This window comes from Corapipo altera, unplaced genomic scaffold (assembly GCF_003945725.1).
Source record: "Corapipo altera isolate COAL_440 unplaced genomic scaffold, ASM394572v1 55, whole genome shotgun sequence".
NCBI lineage: Eukaryota > Metazoa > Chordata > Aves > Passeriformes > Pipridae > Corapipo > Corapipo altera.
In genome coordinates, this window is record NW_020884882.1 from 12657245 (window position 1) to 12677973 (window position 20729).

The window sequence follows — 20729 nt, forward strand, 5'->3', positions numbered from 1 at the left end:
GCAAAAAAACCATAAAAACCAGCACCTAAAGGTCAAAGTGAGATAACATTTGTATCTTAGAGTTTGTACTAAATGTGACACACAACTGAGTATGTGGCCATTCCATTTCCTGTGCTCAGTGTTTTATGGGGGAAGCCATCAGTTTGCAGCCCCCACTTTGGGATCACAGGTGTGGAGACTGAATTAATGAGCAGAAAGGGAAGGATTGGTACTGAGGAGAAGCCTGGAGCAAGTGAAAGGAGAAATCACTCACACAGATCGATTGATTGAATGAGAAGTCAGATACTGTAAGTGGTGCTGGAAAGAATATCAATCCTGCAACTCCATGGCAGATAAACCTGAACAGTGCAAGGGGATTTCTTATATGAGAGGAAATGGAAAGGAAAAAAAAAAATAAATAAAACATGGCAGCAGCTGGATAGCAAAAACTTCCCTGGATAAACCTTTTCTGGAAGTTCTTTTCCAGATGGAAGAAAGCTTCATTTCAGAGTTCTCAGTTCTTCAATGTTGATGGGTAAGGTGAAGAGTCACTCTGTGGACATTCCCATCTTTGGAGTCCCATTCTCCATGCACATGGTCATGTCTGGCTGTCAAGGACATTGAACATTATAAATAACAGAATTAGGGATTTAAATAGCCAAACATCTTGCCTATTTGATCAAGTATTTTTGGAGGTGAATATTTACAAAGAAAACCCAGCTTGTGCTGTTTTAAAATGCTTTAAAACAACGAAAGGAGGGAGAATTGCAAAACTATAGAATTATAAAGTTAAAAAAATTAAGAACTTTCTTTTTGCTTTTCTGGTAACTATAGCAATTCTCAATCTCTTTGTTTAGCTATTTGTCTTTGAAGGGCTTCTGCTTACATGCGTTTTGCAACTGGCAGAGCTGAACATATTCTGCAAAGCATTTTACACTAATTCATGCTCAGATTTGTAAAAGAACTTGCGCTGGACATGCTCAGGCTCCACTTCCATTCATTTCCTATAAGCATTAATGAGATCAAGCAGAACAAGGACAGATATTTGTGAAAAACAAAATTTTAAGCTCCAATTTGTAGTGATGAGAATAGAGCTTATGGGTTCAGAACTAAGAATCACCTGACTGGAGTGGGCACGGAATTCTTGGAGTATCTGAGGTCTGCAACTCACAGCTTCTCCCATCTCTTGTTTTGTCAAGAGCCCATCTTGTGCATTACAATGGAAATAATGAACCCTGTCTAACCTCAGGATTATTCACTCTAAGGACAACAAGGTAAGGTTATCGTATAAATTATTAGTAGCAAAGACTTACCTGGAAGTGAAATCCAGGGATGGAAAAAAAGAGGAAAAATACCACTGTAGTGAATTTTGATCTTTTAAAAGAATGCAACTCAGGGTTAAATTGAATGGAGGCAAAAGACATGAGCTGTGCCAATACCAACGCGACCATGAAATTTCAAGTGCCCATTAACGGACTTCTCAGCTCTGTAAAAGGTTTCAGAGTAAATAAGCATTATGAGCACTGAAGGAAAACATAATTTTAAAGGAAAGCTTGTCAGTTAAGGTCAGTTTAATATCCACTCACGAATTTCTCTGTTTGTAAGTCTTGCTGATAAGCTTTTATAATTGAGTTACTTCTCTTATTCCATGCGAATTGAAGCAGTAATTTAGCTGTGATATGAGATACAAAATATCGTGTGTTCAATTCATCAATTTTTGTTCAGTCTCGCAGTTCCTGTTCCGATTGCACTGGCATTGTTGCACTGAAATATCTCCCAATCTATCATGTCAAGATTATGCATTACGTAATTTGTAATAGCAGCTAGGGATTTGTTTACAAAAAAACAAATGTTCCTTTAATCTTTAAAACACAATTAGACTTGTCTTACACCACAGAACAAAGAGACTTGAATGGATACAACACTTTTAATAAATTAGTAATTACATTGTGTAGTGGCAGTTGGCTCATTTAACTTAACCTTTGAAAAGAACTTCCTCCATACAGATTTTAAATTGTGCTCCTCTGGACTGTGGAGATTTAAGTGCTCTATAGGTGTGTTATTTATACCACAGCAATCCCCAGTTCATGGAAGAGAATTGGGACCATATTGCCTTTTCCAGGAGAGAGAATTGCAAGTTAACTACCTCAAGAAATTTGCAGGCGCTGTCTTTCAGCACCACTGTGCATAAAGTAGCACGTACCCCGTGCAAGTTCATAGTACCATCATTAGGACAGTAAAACCTCTCCTAGTTTTCATTTCACGTGGAATCATCCCCACAATGAGAGCACAGGGCACCTGACCCTGTGCAGTGAGAGTTTTGGTTGGTGGGGTTTTGAATAAACATGTTTCTGTAGTTCTAGTGGACTGAAAACAGTTGGTGGGTACAGACAACAGCAAAGGGCTGCTCCCATCCTTTCCTGGAGCATTTTGGGTCATCCATGGGTTGTGTTCATCAGGGCTTTGACCTGCATCACTTCACTCTGAAAATCAACCAGCTGCATGCAAAAGGCAGCTGTTGAAGGCTCTTGCTCTGCTGCATATGTGTCCATTAAATAACAGATTTTCACATATTTTTTTAGGCTGAAGGACACAACATTTGGGAGGCAAGAGAACCTACCAAGAATATATTATGAGACATCAGGTCAAGCACAGATGAACTTCAACTAAAAATGATAGGTGTTTTAATCACCAGCTGTGGAGGAGTTAGGCAGCCTTACTGCTACTAGACAGGACAAAGACTTGTGTTGGTGGGTGTTTTGGACATAAGTTTGACCACACCAGCAGGGGTTTGCACTGACGGGAGCCTTTTAGGACATTAGGGGCTTACAACAGCTCAAAATTAAGGGGTATTTTGCTTCAGGAATTTTCCAGCTCTGATTATCATCCCCTTTACATCCTTTTTAATGGAAGAATAGCAGATGGCTTCATGTACTTCACACCTCTCAGCAGCCTCTTTTTCCAAAAATTCTCTGATATCCAGATTTTAGGAGAAATATAGAATCGTAGAATCATAGAATGGTTTAGGTTGGAAGGGACCTTAAAGATTCAGTTCCACCCCCACAGGCAGGGACACCTTCCACTAGCCCACGTTGCTCCAAGCCCCCTCCAACCTGGCCCTGAAAACTTCCAATGATGGGGCAGCCACAGTTTCCCTGGGCAACCTGTGCCAGGGCTTCACCACCTTCACAGGAAGGATTTCTTCCTGGTATCTAATCTAAACCTGCCTTCTTCCACCCTTTTACTGCTCAGGTTTTTTTGTGTTTTCAGTTCTTTTGCCCCTTCTCCTGTCCTCCCATGCTTTCTTCAGCAGCAGGCACCCATCTGACAGCCCTCAGTGCTACAGAGACACCTGCAACACAGCCACATATTTCAACATTTTCTAAGCTTAGACTTTCAGCCTTAGGTCTTTAAAGCACAGAGAACTTAGTATTTTTCACAGAGGAAAACAAGGACAATATAATATCTTGCATTTCAAAAAGAACACCAAAAAACATTTTTCACTGGAAAAACATACACAAGCCAAAAAAAAAAAAAAGGTATTTTTCACTGACTAATGACACATAATCACATTATGTGCTATTAAGGTCTGTAGGTTCAATAAAGAATTTTCCACATTTACTTATTTACAGGAATCTTCTCTGTTGACAGAAAACAAGAGATAAAGACTACACAATTTATACCTAAGCTGTACACCAGAATTTAATTTCATAACTGATAGCTCTCCAATATATTATGCATGCTTCGTTATGCCTTATAAATGCATTACAGTTATATAATTTATTCATTTCCAGTGTTCTTTCATAGAGTGCCTTGCTGCTAAGCTGTGATTCTGGCACCTCATTCAGTCAAAATTCCATAATAGACTTTCACCCTTCAGAGCCCAACTCGCAGCTTTTCCCTTCCACATCCCTAAACCCAACACCCACAGCACAGGGAATTCACGTTTGAGCAAATGGCAACTTTTACAGGCACCAGATTTGGTCTGAAGCCTGCAAAATCTAAGCAGGGTTTTCTTTCCTGTTTCTCCAGTAACTGTTGGTTCACACACTAAACAGAGATCGCTGATTTCTCATGCAAAACCAGGCAATCATTGTTCCCCTTGGGTGCTGGCTGCCACCATCACGAGGGACAAAGTTACAGCAACTGCATCTTTGGTTCACCACAGCCAATTCCCAGCAATGCTGGTTGTGTGAGCAAACATCTCCACAGCAGCATCAGCATCACAGCCACTCATCATTCATACACAAACACACACAGATATATATATATGTGCACATACATACATATATTGATATAAATATATATGACTCAGGGTCCCTCCAGCCACTGAAGGAATAGCATTGCAAGGCCACTCACTAACCTCTGTGTACCTCCCTCATCCTCATCTCACAGCCTGGTTCTCCTCTATCTGCATTTCAATTCATTCATTTACTTTATTAATGAATTATTACTAATGAAAAATTTACATTGCATGGAGATGTGCTTCTTCTTTGATGGACACCAGTTCTCAACTCTGGTCTGAAACACGTCTGTGAATATTTATAACTAGCTTCCTATTGTCTTTCCAAAATGTATAATTATGCTGCAGTTCATTGGCATTTCATTAAATATATAACAATAAGATTAAGTTTTCACTAGGTTATCTGAAGCCATTCAAATAGAGTGTAAATAACACTGCTTCATTGCACAAATATTTTATCAGCCTGCACTCAGCTTTGTTCTGTAGCAAGGGGGTGGATTCTGTTCCAAATTTCAGTAATAAACAGCAGCAATGGGTCTCCCTAACCTACAAAAGATCAATTTTGCCCATAGGGGCTGGGAGGGGATCCTCAGTCACCTGTATTCATTTCAGTTCCCTGAACGTGCCATTTCATGTTCTCATTAGTCTCATTAGCACTCATTAACGCCAGCAGTTTGCTCTCAAATGACCCACTGTCTTTGCAGAGAGGTTATGTCATGTCAAACACCAATAAACTCACACACATAAAACTACAAATAAAGATGGGTGGCTTGACGCCTGCCTTAGATGTGTGTTGCTGTGCATGAATTCAGGAAGTTCCAAGAAAAAATAAAAGACTGTGTCCTAGAACTCTGGAAGGTCATAGAATTCACTGTGCACTTTTGGGGAGACAAGTTTATCATACATGATTTATTTTATCATTTCATGTCCTTTCTCTCTGCCACGGATATCTGCAAAAATCTGTTTTGTCGAGACTTGCTCTGCCTTTCATTGTAGAAATCAAGTTTCCCGATAGATAACACAGTGGAGGTTCAGTTAGAATATCAACTATGATCCATGACTTTCACAGGAAAAAATGTCAAGCATTGGTCCTGTCTGAGCTCAGTGGAATGTGGAATAATTAAAGCTTAAAAAAGCCTACAACACCTCCTGAGTACAGATTTATCAAATAGGGATAAGGTTGAGAGTCAGCTGCCAGCACGACTGATCTGGGACCTGCTGACACCTTTGGGAAGGATTGCCACAACCCACTGACCTCCAAGCCTGACAGCTTCTGCTAGCTTCATTTTTTTATTACCTTAAAATCTGAGACTATGAAAAGATCTCACAAGTTGAGCTATGAGGGTCCAAAAGAATTTTTGATTGCCATTCCCTGTCCTACACATTGCTGCTGAGATCTATCCGACCCAGAAGATGACTATGCAAATTCTACAGTTCTTAAAATATGGATGTTTTATCTGTGTACCTGGCTAACAAAACAAGGGGTTTTTTTACCTCTGAACAGCTGGGCACACTTTATAAGCACTCAGAGGACCTGAGTACTGTCACTGTTAATGGACTCATGGAAGTGCAGATGCACGTTCACTCACCATGAAGGTGCCACCCATGAGAAATTGTGGTCCTACTTCAGCTGTGGATGCCCCTCAGCCATATGTCTAAGCAGCATTTGTTTCCAAAGGTGCAAAGAAAGGGACATGGAAAAATGACAAAACTACAGCATCTGACACTCCCAGGCTGAACAGGATTAAGGACTAGAAATTCCTTGGCAAGGTCTGAGCTATTTTGTGTGAAATCTGCTTTTTAACAGACCATCTCTATTCAGCTCAAAGTCAGGCATGTGCTTAGAAACCTTCTGGCAGCACACAGACTTCACATAATTTTAATGTTATCATTTATTTTCGTAGTACCTAGGAAAGCCAAGCTCAGTCCAAGACCCCATTCTTCAAGTTGTACAAATGCAGAAAAAGGGTCAGTCCCAAACTGCTGCAGTACAGTGTTAAAGTTCAGCAGGTCAGTAAAGACAGAGGGGAACATACAAGCAAATACAACAAGAATAACTCATCCTCTTAAGTAAATAAAATTACACTTGGAAAATTGGGATAGCAAGGATATGATTTACCTGTAGTAACGGAGAAAGTGAGAAGCAGAGCTGGGGTTAAAAAAGCTTTGAAAGTTTCTGCTTCTCAGGCCATTAGCCAACACCACCTCTATTAGTCATGTTGTTACGAGGGAAGTACACAACATACTCATGTCATTTTTCCTAATTTACCTAACAGTATGTCAACTGCTAGGAAATGGCAGTGTAAGTGGTTTTTCACTAGTGAGTCTTCTCATGCTGTCGAATTAACACCCTTTTTTGCTGGTTTATGCAAATCTTAAAAGGAAATCGTTCATGGATTCTTTTCATCTAATCTGCCCTTTCATATTTAATGGGTATATTTCAGTGCATCCCACAGCGTTGTTCAGACACGTATTACACTCTTTAAAATACCCTACTCTGGCTACTGAATAGATTGCAATGAAAAAATCAAGAAATCTGAATGGAAAAAAAAATATATCTTCAATTCTTTTAAGTCTCTGCCAGTAAATTAATAAAACATTGTTCAAAAACCTGGAGAATATTGCAAAGATCAGTGGGTTAAAAAAAAAAAAAAGTTTAGTATGCTGATCTCTTTTTAATGTTTACTACAATTAAAAAATATTAAATTAACTCAGCAAGACTGAATGTGAGGCAATTACGGATATGAGACACCACTTGCCAGACTGATTGCCCTGTGCTTGTATTTTAAACTGGAGAAATGTCCATTTTCCCAGAGCTATGAGAGGGCTGTTATCAAAGGCAGCAAAGCATTACAGTGCAGCAGCATTATATTGATACTTCTAAAATTGAGTAAGATTGAATTAAAGCAGAGAGTTTGATAGCTTGGACTCCCTGTAGGAAACACCCTGTATTTTTCCTAGATAGCAACATTCAACCTGAAATCTTTTGGTTTGGATTTGTATTCTTTAACTTTTCAGGTTGCTGCTTTACAGCTCCCAGAGTAGCCGCTATTTCAGTCTGTTTATGAAACACACAGCCCTTCATATGACACTTTCTTTCAGTACAGTTTTCTCATCCTCCCAGAATGTGTGTTCTCAACTCCATCCCGCTCCCCACGGCATCCCAATAAAGTAAAAGAAACTATGTCTCGTTCAGTTCTCTGAGATTTTGTTTTGTAAGGAATAGGTGAGCACAGGGTTACAGTTTCTCCCATACTGGTTTATATCTATTTATTCTGAAAAAAAAAAAAAACAAAACTACCTGAAAGACTTTACCCACCTCTGTGCTATTGCCATCACCAAAATCTCCATCAGCTCAAGAGTCTCTCACAGGGAGTTTGAACTTTCCTTTAATCTAATCCATTTAGAAAATGACTCACAATTTATTCAATAAAGTGGAGAAAATTGATATCTTTTCATTAAGCTGACAAAGTCTTTTTCACTTCTGACATCTGTGAAATGTGTTCTCTATTTAAATTTTATTTATATCAATCTTTGCTGGTGGAAACTAGATTAAAATGGAATGTTCTATACTTACAGTGGAAACTTTCCCATCCTGCAATGAGTATCATACTGGTTTTGAAAATGAACTCTGCTGCTTATTCCTTGGAGTAACACGATACCCATAATCAGGAGGAAGCGCAATCTAATATCTCCATTCCTTTGTATTCTATTTCTATACAAACAAAATGTGTACACTTTATCACAGGCAAAAAGAGAGCTGCTATGGCTTCATAATGGCAACTGCAGAAGCAATCTTGGAACATTTTAATACATAGTGTGTTCCCTCTAAACTGCTGAAAAATGCATGATGATACTTTGTTCTGTTTTCACATTTCGGGGTATTCCATAAACATGAATTAAAATTATCTATTACTCCGTGAGAATTGTCATATTGTTACATTGTTAAATATAATGTCTTTATACTTATTGTCATATGGACTTTGTCTTGTTGTTAAAGCAACCTCCTAAATACAAATGCAGAAAAGTTAAAGGAGAATTTTATCTGGGAAAAAAACTCCTTTGCATTTTCTATACACACTGGGGTAGCAAACATGACAAAAGCGAGTGCCTGTGAGTCTCTGGGCTGTGTGCACACATTTTCTCTGTCTGTGTCCTGTTAATCCCCTGTAAGAGGGCTTTGAACAACTGAGTAGATTCAGTTTAGTGCAAGAACTTGAATACTGATAAATGTGACACATGGTAAATTCAGGAGTTTCAACAGGTGGTTGTGTATTTTTTCCAAATTTGGCTTGATCTGAGAGGAAAATTATGGAATTATTAGTGTTTCCGTTTTTATTTGACCTTTTAGGTGTAGATGTTTGAAGCTGTTCAGTGCATTTCTGCTGCCCCTTAATAGAATACATTATTACTGAAATTCAGGGGGAAAACATCCCCCTCCAGCTCTTTCGTGCATCGAACCTTTGTGCTCCAGGTGCCGCACAAGAGCAAGTCAAAACACGGTCACTACCCTTATGCAACCTGCAAAGGTTCTCATGAACTTTGAAGGCTGAAATCCACTGAATCCAACCTAAACTGGCAGTTCTCTGCACTCACCTAAGGCCTTGGGCATTATGTTTGGGAACAAACGTATTTTAAAATGCAATAGAATTGTGTAAACACTAGAAAATATAAGCTGTTCTATTCCCCTTTCCCTATATTCAATCTGATCCTGAGATTTCTTATCTGTAGCTTATTTCTCTGGAGCACATGATTAGCAAATGCCATTTCAACCAAATGCTTTTTGTGTTAATCCACGCAGACTAAATACATCAAAAGTTAAATATTTTGATCAATTTTTTTTCTAAAGCTTTGCAAACAAAGATTTATTAAAATTAAAAAAAAAAATAAAAAATAAATAAACCTGTGTGAATTGACTGGAAAAGAAATCTTGAGAATTTTCTGAAGGAAGTTGCTTTTCTCCCCAGCCCCACTGGTTATATGTTTAGATTTTAATATTCCTATAAAAGAGGCATTTTCTTGAAAATAACTCAAATATAAGCAATCCCTTATTTAAACAAGTAGGAGCTGGGGAGCAAAAAAAAATACACAACTAAAACAAAATACAAGGAAAGCAGGAGTAGTCAAGGCTTTTCTACATCACATCCTTTTTCTTTCCCCATGGCTGAGGGTATCTGTGTCAGTCAATTCAGCCGTGCACGAAGAAACTCTGTGCTTCGTGTATTCCCCAGACAATGAGAAGAACACAATGAAAACCACTCCAAAACATTACAAGTGTCTAATTCAGCATGATGTGAGCACTCACAGCCTGTGCTGCCTGGTGACTAATGGGAATCTGGGATTCTCATCCAGAATTAGCAGTTCAGGTCAGAAGCTCACGTTCCTCATGATCTGGTAGCTCTTGAGTGTAAACCACCCTGAGGGAAAGCATCTTAACTTGAGCAATTCTCTCTCTCACACAACTGCTTCAGCACATCTCAGAGAGACATAACTTAAACACTGAGAAGCTGCATCATATTCCTTGGGGAAAGTTCACCCCTCCTTGTACAGGTGGACCCAAATCTCAAAGGCTGCAAACTGTGATTGATTTTAAAGCTTTTCTCTCCCTCTTTGAACAGAGCTGGAGGTGTAACACTTTGAAATCAAGTGGAACTCATCAACAGTGCCCAAGAAGGACAACTGGTCCTAAAGATTACAAGGCTCTTAATAGAGGAGAAAACCTATTAACACAAGACTCAAAGGAAGTAATTTTCATTGGGTTCTGACTGCCTTTGCCCCAGCATGGGGCTGAGGATGAGACCACAGTGAGCTTTGTAGTCCTTCAGACTTACAAAGGATTTTGCCTACTTACATATTAGAGACAAATAACAGCTTTTCATCTGCAAAGGGCCTTGGTTTCCCCCACTATAAAAAGAGCCTGGTCTCCAGCCCAGGTGAGGGTATTCACTGAAGGACACTTGGGTGGGCTTCCTTGTGATTGCACTGCACTGTGCTCACAAAGAAATAAATACATAAATAAGTATGTGTATGTATATACTAAAACCTGCACACCATTACATGAAGCAGTTGCCATTAAGGTTCAGCGCTGACTTTGCATTTGATTATTTTTCAAGGTCGAGATCTGAATACTTGGGCTGCATTTAGCAGCATCAATAAGCAGTTAGATCATTTTAATTGCTATGAACAGCTTTGCTTTTCCATGCTGCCTCTCAGTCTGTATTCATGTCATATCTCTGGTTTACACTGTAAACTCCCTAGGCCGGGGTGTTCAGGTTTGTGCTTTTCAGTACCCAGCACTGTGGGATCCTTCTCCATGGTTATTTAATCCTACAGCACTGCTGCTAGTAAATAATTGTGATCATCACTTTTGATTCCATGGCACAAGATTCTTCTCACACATCCTGAGGATGCTCTGCTCTGATGATTGCTGTGAAGGCCAGTATTTAGCAGGATATGGTTTTTCAGTTTGCCCACTGCACAATCTATTATTAGAGCACAGATTCAGCCCTCATGCCTTTTCATGCCTAGCAAAGAGAGACATATCTCTTTTCTCTACTGTTAGCAGCATTAATGATACCCTTCTGAAAAAGGTGTGTGAATAGCATCATTAAACTGCCTTACAAACACAGGTGCAAAGAGCTTCTTTTTGTGTTGCATATATGGATAAATGATACATATTACATGATAAAAATCAGGTATAATCTGTGGGAAGAACCAGGAAGGACAACACAGAGAACTAGAGGATCATTGTAGGGCCCCTTCAACTGAACTATTCTATTAAATTCTATATTCAAGAATTTAATTATAAACTCTGAAATGTCCTTAAATCAATGCATGCACAACAAGGTATTTTCCAGAGCTGAATGGTGAGGTATAAGGTAGTCAGCTGCTTCCAAGTTATTTTGTGAGCTTGAAGCAGCCATGTGGGGTGATATGAATGGTTTAAGCATCCCTAATTGAGTGACTGTGCAGAAAGCTTTGACAGGCTTCCTGAGTACAACCATGAAATTAATTCTTGCCAGAGAAAACAAACCACAGACAGAGCCACTCACACTCTAACTAGTCGCAGTTGCAAGGTGAGTTAAAGTTTATCAGCATCCCCAGACAAAAAATGTCATTAAGATACAGTTAAGGATATAGTCAGATACCAATTCCCAGGCAAGAAACTTCATTAAGGTACATTCAAGGTTGTAAACATACATGCCAATTAAATTCAAACAACAAGGTCCAAACACTGACATTATTTACAACATTAAATATTTGGAAATTAAAAGTTACTGCTAGAGATAATATGGTTTCTATAAAATTCATAATCAGGTTTCAACAAAAAACTTCTGCTACTGTTCAGTATTACCTTGCCCTCTATTTCTAGTTGTGATGCTCCCTGCCATGGAATACTGGGAAAGCTAAAGGTCTCCATGGGTTCAAAAAATTCTGGACAGATTTGTGGTTAAAAAAAAAGCCAGCTGCAAGTACTGAAAGCAAAGCAGACACAAGTCCTGAAGACCCAGAGAATATTCTGAGGAAAATCTCTTTAGACTTTCCTTGTACTTACACATGTCCATAAGGATCAGATTGGCACTCACAGAGACAGGCTGTTAGGGTGGATGGTCCTTTGGTTTGCAGCAGTATTGCTGCCATCACAGCTTCCCCTGCAGTCACAGCATGATAACAGACCGGATCTTGTGTGTGAGGAGGCTGTGGAAAGCACTGCACTGTCTTAGGCGATGCAGGATGCCAAAGAAGTAATTAAATATGAAATCCTTACAACTAAACTCCAGTTGAAGGGACACTCTGCCTTTTAAATGCAGTGTTAGACCCCTGAGACATTATTTAAGCAGATTTGTTCATTGTAACTCAGTTGCAAACATTGTCTTTTCTCTCTCAGCTTCTATAGTGATTGGGAAATGGTGGTGTGAGATGGAGCCCTGCCTAGAAGGAGAGGAATGTAAGACGTTGCCTGATAATTCCGGATGGATGTGTGCGACTGGCAATAAAATCAAGACCACCAGAGTAAGTTGTCTTTCTGTCTTCACCCAGGAGGTCCTATTAGGAACGGGAATCACTAATGATTGCTCACCCATGTCTTTTCCATCATCATATCTGCTGTAAAAATCTTAAAGGATCACTGCACACCTCCCCAGTCACTCAATGCTTCTGGCCATAATTTGGTGAAAATTCAGCTGGATCAGCCTGTTCAGCTGAATCCAGGCTTGGTAACCAGCAGGTTGGAGCAGCTGAATTGCCAGGCTACTTTCTAAAAGACATTTTTACCTCTAAGAAAACCCCTAGTGCACCTCACTGAATCCCTTTCTGGTGGCTAAAGGGAAGAATATTATCCTACATCCATTCCTTGGCTGTTCCAGGCCACATCTGTGGTAGCAGCTGTACAAGGGCTTTGAGACAGAGCACTCAACTCACTGTCTGCATGTCAGGTCTGACTTCAGAGCAGCTCTAGCCCCATGAACCCATTAGTGACATGTTCTTGAGAAGCTAAAGGTTCAGGTAACACAAGCCAACAGGAGACAGCAGCTTTCACCACACAATACCAGGAAAACACAGAGATGGGGCTGCAAAGAAAGAATGTGAATGAGCTGCCTAAACTTCTCCCACTAGGAGATTGCCTTGGGAATAAAAGTGTTTTTCAAAAACAGACTTTAGCTTTTCTTTCTCATTGAGAGATTTTTTTTCACAACCATTTGCTTAAAGCTGCCACCTATACCTGTATTCAACAATTTTAATTAACTTATTTTCATACCACAATTGATTTTTTTTCCAAAAAAATTACACGATTTTCAACTCAAAGTATTTCTTATAAATACATAAATTTTAATATTCTGTGAAGTGGAAAATATCTTTTGAAACCTGCTAAATAAAAAAAAAAAAAGGGCATATTTTCAAGACATTTTCCCCTATTTATTAAAAAATTCTACGTACTCATACCCAGCTGTTAATTCACAGGAACATGCTTAGTGTCATGATTTTCTGACTTCTTCCTTTTTCTGCAATCCTAACGCTAGTCATTTTTCATGTCTTTTAGGCTTTTTGTTGAAGGAGGAGATTTTACCCTAACTGACCCCCATGCCACCTGAATTCTTTTCTTTCCCTCCCTATGATCTACACTAGGATGAAGGATTTGTATTGCACCTCCAGCTTCTTGAGCTCTGCCTCCTGGCATGGCTAATCACACCAACACATTAAATTATTAGGATATCTGCTAATTTAGGAGATTTCCTTTGCAGAAGGCAGGAAGTAACTCCCCAAAACAGGATCCATATTGTCCCTGTCATCTCTTAGAAACATGAAGAAAGCATGGAGGGAATTATGATATCATGACTCAGTTTCATGGTTGTTGCTGCAAATCCTTCTGTGCTCTCAGCTGATCATGTCACAGTGCAGCACCACTGGAAGGCTGTGCCCTAATGTATGTGCCTTGCAGTGCAGTCAAAAAATCCCAAAACACAAACTTACTACATGTCCTTTCCATTGAGGCAACATTTTTTCTCACTGAACTGAGGAGTTAAAACGGAAGAAAGTGATGTTGAAGAAATAAGAAGCAACATGAAGTATCTTATGCAATAATTCATTCCTTCTGCACTCTGTCTGCAAGTTATATAATTTAGGAATTGCATTTACTTTTTTCAAGTCAAACTGTCCTACTCTTAACTCCCCCAGTCCTCATCATATAAACTAGTTTTAGGCGATAGAAGTGATTGCTAGAAATTTAGCAGCTTCATTAATATGCAGATGTATGGTCCAATCTATTCAGTATGCATTATTGTATTTCATTTAAATTAAATACTTGCAGAGTGAATGCTCAGAACTGAAAAAAAATATTTCTTCATTTACCCACAGGAGTTATTTTAATTAGCTTGTGAGGGGAGTACCTTATGGTGCTGCTTCCAGTAGAATTTTGCTTTGTTGCTTTAAAATATCATTACAGAACCCAACTGACAAAGGCAACATGACATGATGTGCTTAGCAACTGTCTCTTGCATTTTCTGAGTAAAAATTCTACTTCTTAGTCCCTGAAACTTTGCTAGAATCTGTACTGCTGTGTCAACTCTGGCAACATAAATGTAAAGTAATGGAAGCAATCAGATCCTGAAACAGACTTTTTTTCCTTAGTTTGGCCATTTCAGATGGCAGCAGAGAAAGAGATTACAATGCAATCTGTACTGACCATGGTCCAGGCCACAAGATTGGGCCATGTGTGTCTAATTTATGTAGTTAAGGAAGTTAAGAAAGCAGAAAAAAACAAGACAAGTCAGTCCACAACCTAGTTATATCTGTGGTGATGAGCCAAAAAGCTAGAGCAAGTCTGTACACGCTGTGAACTATTTTAATGAAGACTTTTCCTTACACTAAATACATTTATGTTGGGCAGCTGCTGCCCTGACAAGGAAAACATTCACATATGTGAATCTCAGGATTAAAATACCCATCAGTATATTCTTCCAGGCCCACAATAAATCACATATAAGCATGTGTGCATGTATATATTTATGAATACATGTATATACACAATATGTATCATTTTCTAGGGTGATTAATACTGATTAATGTCAGAAGGAGGTGGACAACATATCCAGTGAAGTCTTTGCCAGCACATCCTCTTTCTGTGTTTAGTCCTTTAGCATAGCTCACTAATTAAGTTTTTAAAGCCAAAGATACAGAGCTCACAGCTTCTGTAAATCAATTTGTTTTCTATTGATGGTCAGGCAGGTGACAAACAACACTGGAAAGAAATCATTTTGTCATTCAGTTTTTGGAACAGGTTCAATGCTTTTTTTTTGAATCTCTAGTCACTCCTTTTTTTGTTCGTTTGGTTGGATTTGTGGGGGGTTTTTTGGGGTTTTTTTTGTTGTTGTTTTTTTTTTTTTTTTAATTTAAGAACATAACTTTCAGTGCTTTCCTTAAAAACATGGGGCCCTTGGAGCTGTACTGGGACCTGCCTGGAGATTGCATCACCACGTTTCAGCAGAGCAACTGGCACCAGGGGAAATAGAAGAGCAGCATCTCAGGCTGGGTGTTGCTGATAATCTGGAGGATGGATATTAAAGCGTTGAGCACTTGAGGACTTGCAGAGCAGCTCAGCTCAAAGGACCTCTCCACCTTCACAGCCTGCACCCTGCATGACAGCCCACCCACCCCCCAGTTTCCAGAGAAACACTTGGTTTTCCACATATATTGCCATCAGAGAAATGCAGGGCATTCTGTGGTTCCCTGAGGCACCTGAGCATCACGTTTCTCAGCAGCCTCTGCTAATCTCATCCCACAGCAAAGAGCACGTTGGCACCAGGGCCTTCTGTCATTCCCTTCCCCTACTCCAGGGGAATGGCTTCAAACTCAAAGACAGCAGGTTTAGATTAGATACCAGGAAGAAATCCTTCCTTGTGAGGGTGGTGAGGCCCAGGCACAGGTTGCCCAGAGAAACTGTGGCTGCCCCATCCCTGGAAGTTTTCAGGGCCAGGTTGGAGGGGGCTTGGAGCAACCTGGGATAGTGGAAGGTGTCCCTGCCCATGGCAGGGGGTGTAATGAGATGATCTTTAAGCTCCCTTGCAAACCAAGATGTTCTGGTATTCTATGATCTCCTGCACCACCAACCCAGGTGGTTGATGCACATCCAGCATCTCCCAGCACACAGGCAGGAGTTTGCTCAGGGTCTGTCTTTTGCATGTCCTTACATTCTTGCAGCCCTGACAGAAAAGACACACACACCCCCAGTATTGCAATTTAAACTCAGCTATATAGCTCACCCTTATGCCACAGAGCCTGGGTCTTTCTTTCCCAAAAGAATACATTAAAAAAATAGCATATTTTACATAACTGACTCTTTTTTATTTTCTCACTGCAGATCCACCCGAGGACTTAACAGAGCACCTGCGTCTGCACGGAGGCAGTGAAAGCCCTGCTGATGGATGAGGACAAAGTATGGAAAGTTTAAAACCATCTCAGCATTTACAAGCCAAATGGATTTCTTATTTGCACTTTGACTGTTTACCAGATAACAACAGTGGCTTTACTGTGGGAAAGAAAGTATTCGGTGGAAATAATGCCCCTGATTTTTGACAGCTGAAAATAAAAAAATGAAGAAAATGGTTCCTTTGCTAAAGTTTCCGAGATTGCGAAGTACAAACAACAGTATGAGTTTGGATCTACAATTTACTTTATACCAGTTAAAGTATATATATATAGAAATATATATATATTAATATATGATATTTTGAAATAAAAGCCTCGCTCTTCAAGAAATTGAATAGTACCACACTTTGCTGCAGCTGCTGTAATTTTTTTTTTCCTTTTTTGTAATGGTCTGGAAGTTCCCTTCCTGTTTGAGAGAGAAATGTGGCAGAGAAGAGGCAAAGCAAACCTGCTGTGGTACAAGGACGCCTAAGAGCTACACGAATCCTACTGATGTGGCATCCAGAGCTTCCTGTTCCCTTTGGCAGAATTTTGAGGGCATTTGTTGTTTCACTTTGTGTTCTGGAGGCTTTTCCCCCTGTGCAATACTAGCATGCTGGCTTTGCTTCATTAACCATACTTGATTGATATATAACAATGATAATTCTATCCTCTTCCAAGAAAAAATTTTTAGAGCTGTTAGATATTCCATGAAGAAGAGATGGACAACTACTGAGTGAAGTACAGTATGTATTAAAAGTTTATTTGGCAGAGTTTGGTAGACTGTGAGCTCCCTTCTTATTAAAGATGTACTGTACATACAATGTCTTCAGACTTTGTATAGCTCTTAGAGACTCCAGTAAAAACCCAGTAACCACCTCCAAAGCTTTGCATTGTTGGCTCACTAATTCATTGAAACAACAACAAAGCTATTTCTTTCCAGACCAACACATGAGGGGAATTTTGCACACGGTTTGCTTTTTCAGGAGCCCATTTGCCACTGGTGAACAAGCACCTCAGCTGAAGCAAATGCCTCTGTGGACACCCCGAATGCTCAGGCACATCCCAACACAAGGGACTGCCTGGCTGTGTGCTCTTATCCTACAGCACACATGGAAGAACTACCTAAATTTAAGTTTCCCTCGTTGCAGGTCAGGCTAATTCTCATTGAGAGCATTTGCCACCAGCTAAAAGTGGACATGTGGGCAATGGCATGGCACAGCAAACACGGGACAGTTTGTGGTAAGCACAGACTTGTGGCTGAGCCCTGCTTTCATTTCAGGAATAGTTTCCTTCAGCTTAGTTTTAATGTTTCTTACCAAGGAGAATTCAGCTGAGCTGAGATGCTCCCCAGCAAGGATGTGTCCACAGAGACATGGACCCACTCACTGTGAGTGGTTTGAACTCCCATTTCTAGCTGAGCTGTTGCTGTTCACCAGGCAGCCTGGCTCCTGCACTGCTGAAGAAAGATCAGATCTGAGGGTTGAAATGTGCAAGCCTAGTGCACATTCCCAGGCACTTTTGTGAGCGGTCCAATTAATTCCAGGGGGTTTATTCATGTGGAAAAGTGTCTTGCTGTCACGCATAAGTCTGCGCAATCTACCCTTGAGTCCACCTAATGCTACCAAATCAAAGAGGAATAGGGAATTGTAAAACTAGTTTTATCCAGTCTAGCTTCATTTCTTTAATATTTCCAATTTTTTTTCAGCCTACTTACCTGTCTCTCACAGGACCCCTTTGGCCATGCTGATCACTTTTAATCCAATGCGGAGGAAGTGCTGCACTTCCCAGCCTAGATTTGGTCGCAATTCTCCCGCTAACTTTCTTTCTCCTTCAGGGTAACCACTTCAATCCTGATGCTTCAAGAGGCAGAAATTGTCACTGTAATTACACTGTAGGTTAAAGCAGCTACATGACGTGTCACGCCATACTCCACGCCAGCTTTCCATGCTGGTCTTTGCCTGACGCTCACAGTGGAAAGGGATAAGCTGTTTCCAAGTAATTCTATTTATCTCCCCTTCAAAAAGAGATGAGTGAAAGGTATCCAGGGAAGAAAAAGGCTACTCAGGAAAGAGGTAAAATCACCATCCCTGGAAGTGTTGGCAAAACATCTCAGTGTGGCACTTGGGGACATGGTCTAGTGTGAAGATGGCAGTGTGAGGTTAACGCTTGGCCTCGATGATTTTAGGGGTCATTTCCAACCTTAAACATTCTGTGGTTCTACTGTGCACAGAAAGGAGCATGAGCCTCACCACCAGGTGTAGATCCTAGCACACAGAGACAAGCCTCCCGGGTGTCCCATGGACAGGCCATGTATTTTCTGGCTACAGCTCTACAAACCACAGGAGACACCTGAACCCTAGTCTGTGTTTTAGACATAGACTGCTGTGGCCAGGTGTCCCTAGTACCATCATCTCAATTCAGAGAGTTATCCATATGTGTGGTCCCAAATGGGATCATCAGACCCCCTCCAGGCTCACCTGCCACAAGGAAAAACCCCTCAAAATAAATTAGCATTTCTGAATTTTACTTGAACAGCACTTTAAAAACCCCAAGACCCTCTCAAGCTCAGAAGCCCTTGGTGCACAGGGAGACAGACCCTGCCACCAGGAGCTCAGTCAATCCAAAGCCAGGATGTGTTATCACCCCTTTACCAGGTGGAACTGAGGCACCCAAAGCTAAACAGCCACTCAAAATCACACTGGAGGGCTGTGGAAAATTTGAGCAGAAACTGAACTTTGGTTTCCTTATTCCCAGTCTCCTGATACTCCATAAGAGGACATGCACAGAGCAAACTAACACACAGCGTCCTGTACCCTTTGCCAAAGCCTGAGGTGACAGCACTGGGAGGTATTTACCCCAAAGCAGTGCATCCCACAGGGCTCAGACTGTGAGTAGATAACAGTACCTATGCCTGTGCCTATGAAATATGCCTGTTGAGATTGGGAAATATTAGACTTGCTAAAATATAAGAAGGAAATGTTGTCATTACCAAAGGAAAGTTTCTCAGAGATGTTTATGAATTTTTTCCTTGCCAGTAGGCAGCCTCAAATATCACCCCACCAAATTCAGTAAACATCTGCGTCTCTTTGAAGTTGCTGCAAAATCTGCTCGTGAAGTGCAGCACTGAGAAATTGCTGTTTTAATTAAAATGTTTTAGAGGGGAATTAAGGCCTTTGCAAAAAATAATGAGTAATAGAAGATGAAGTCAAATTAAGAGCCGGATGCAGCTAACCTTCGTTGTTTCAGGGAACCAAACTGAAAACAATAATCAAAAAGATTCAACCAGCCTAGAGTCACAAAGATTCTGTATTTCAGGGATATGCAGTGTGTAGCAGGAAGATGTCAGAGCTACTTATCTTGGCTGATGGAAAGCTGATGTGTTTCAGTGGGGGAGTGAATGGGTCCCACATCCTCATGGGAAAGTGACAGTCATGCCATTCTCTGCATAATATTAAAAGGTATTTATGTCAACAGAGGAGAAAGTTAAAGTTCCTGCTTTCTGGCAGAAGTCTAGACAGAGACATGTCAGGAAATTAAAAAAAAAAAAAAAGAAAAATATTTGTAAATGCATCGAAGATAAACTTAGATTTATGTCAGTGTTTCTTCAGATGTGTGAAACCAAGTTATGTAAATCTAAAATGTACAAGTTGGAAAAAAATATTGCAAAAAAAAAAAAAAGTAGTCACCATCTGCCTATTGATTCAGAAAATCTAGATTATGTGCTTCTGTCCAAAAATCTCTGGTAATAAAGAGCTCAGTGTGGTATGACTTGATATTGCTTTGAATATGCTATATGCTATATTTGAAAAAAAAAAAAAAAAAAGACCCATGGGGAAAGTCCACTGCTATGGGCAACATTATGAACACCATGATGTGCACCCAGACTTGGCATTACAAGAGGAAGGACCATGAAAAATTACTGAAGGTGATGCAGTTATGAAGAACAATGTTCTTATCAGACCTATTGATTATTAACAGAGTTTGCAGGTACTTTCAGTGGTGTATTGCTTGTATGTTTTCCTATTATAAAATGATTAGTTACATTCCTAACTCTCTTCATTTGCAACTTTTCTGTTTCACTATATGGTCTCGATGTAATTACAGATCATAGAGAAGTTGTGGAGGAGATAAACATACTTTGGCTTGGAAAGCACATCCATTTCATCTGAAGGTGGCAGGCTTTGTTTCTTCTTCAGTGGCACAATGAATATTGTAGCCTAAAATGAACTTCTCTTATATCAATACCTCAGTCACATCCCAGTAAGCAGGGTTTAGAGCCTGACAGAGAAATGGGTCATGCTTCTTTGCTTGGTATTCTATTTTTTGTCAGAGAAAAATAGAAACACACTCCACAAATAATCTTTCAGGTAGACAGAAGATGTGTGTACAGGGCAGCTGGTTTCAGGCTGTCAACACTTTTTCTAGTTCATCGATTTGAATTCAGATCATAGGCCTGACACATATTTATGGTTTCTTCTCCGAGAGGCTCACACAGTCAAAACACTTAACTTCACAAATATTTGTACTTTATAAAAATATGTGCTCTGAGAAAAAGAAACTGAATCCTCTGCTTTCCAGGCAGGAAACCAAAACTCGTAAG

The 20729-nt window shown here is 40.0% G+C and overlaps 1 protein-coding gene across 1 annotated transcript in view; it reads left to right on the top strand.

Annotated features, from left to right (window-relative positions):
• FAM19A1 (family with sequence similarity 19 member A1, C-C motif chemokine like) overlaps positions 1 to 19902 on the top strand; it is a 221725-nt gene extending 201823 nt beyond the window's left edge. Inside the window, exons 4-5 of the mRNA XM_027640724.1 lie at positions 12111 to 12235; positions 16080 to 19902. Of these exons, the coding sequence (XP_027496525.1) occupies positions 12111 to 12235; positions 16080 to 16097 (143 nt within the window). The 3' untranslated portion in view covers positions 16098 to 19902. The remainder of the gene's footprint in view (positions 1 to 12110; positions 12236 to 16079) is intronic.
• The last annotated feature ends 827 nt before the right edge of the window (positions 19903 to 20729 follow it).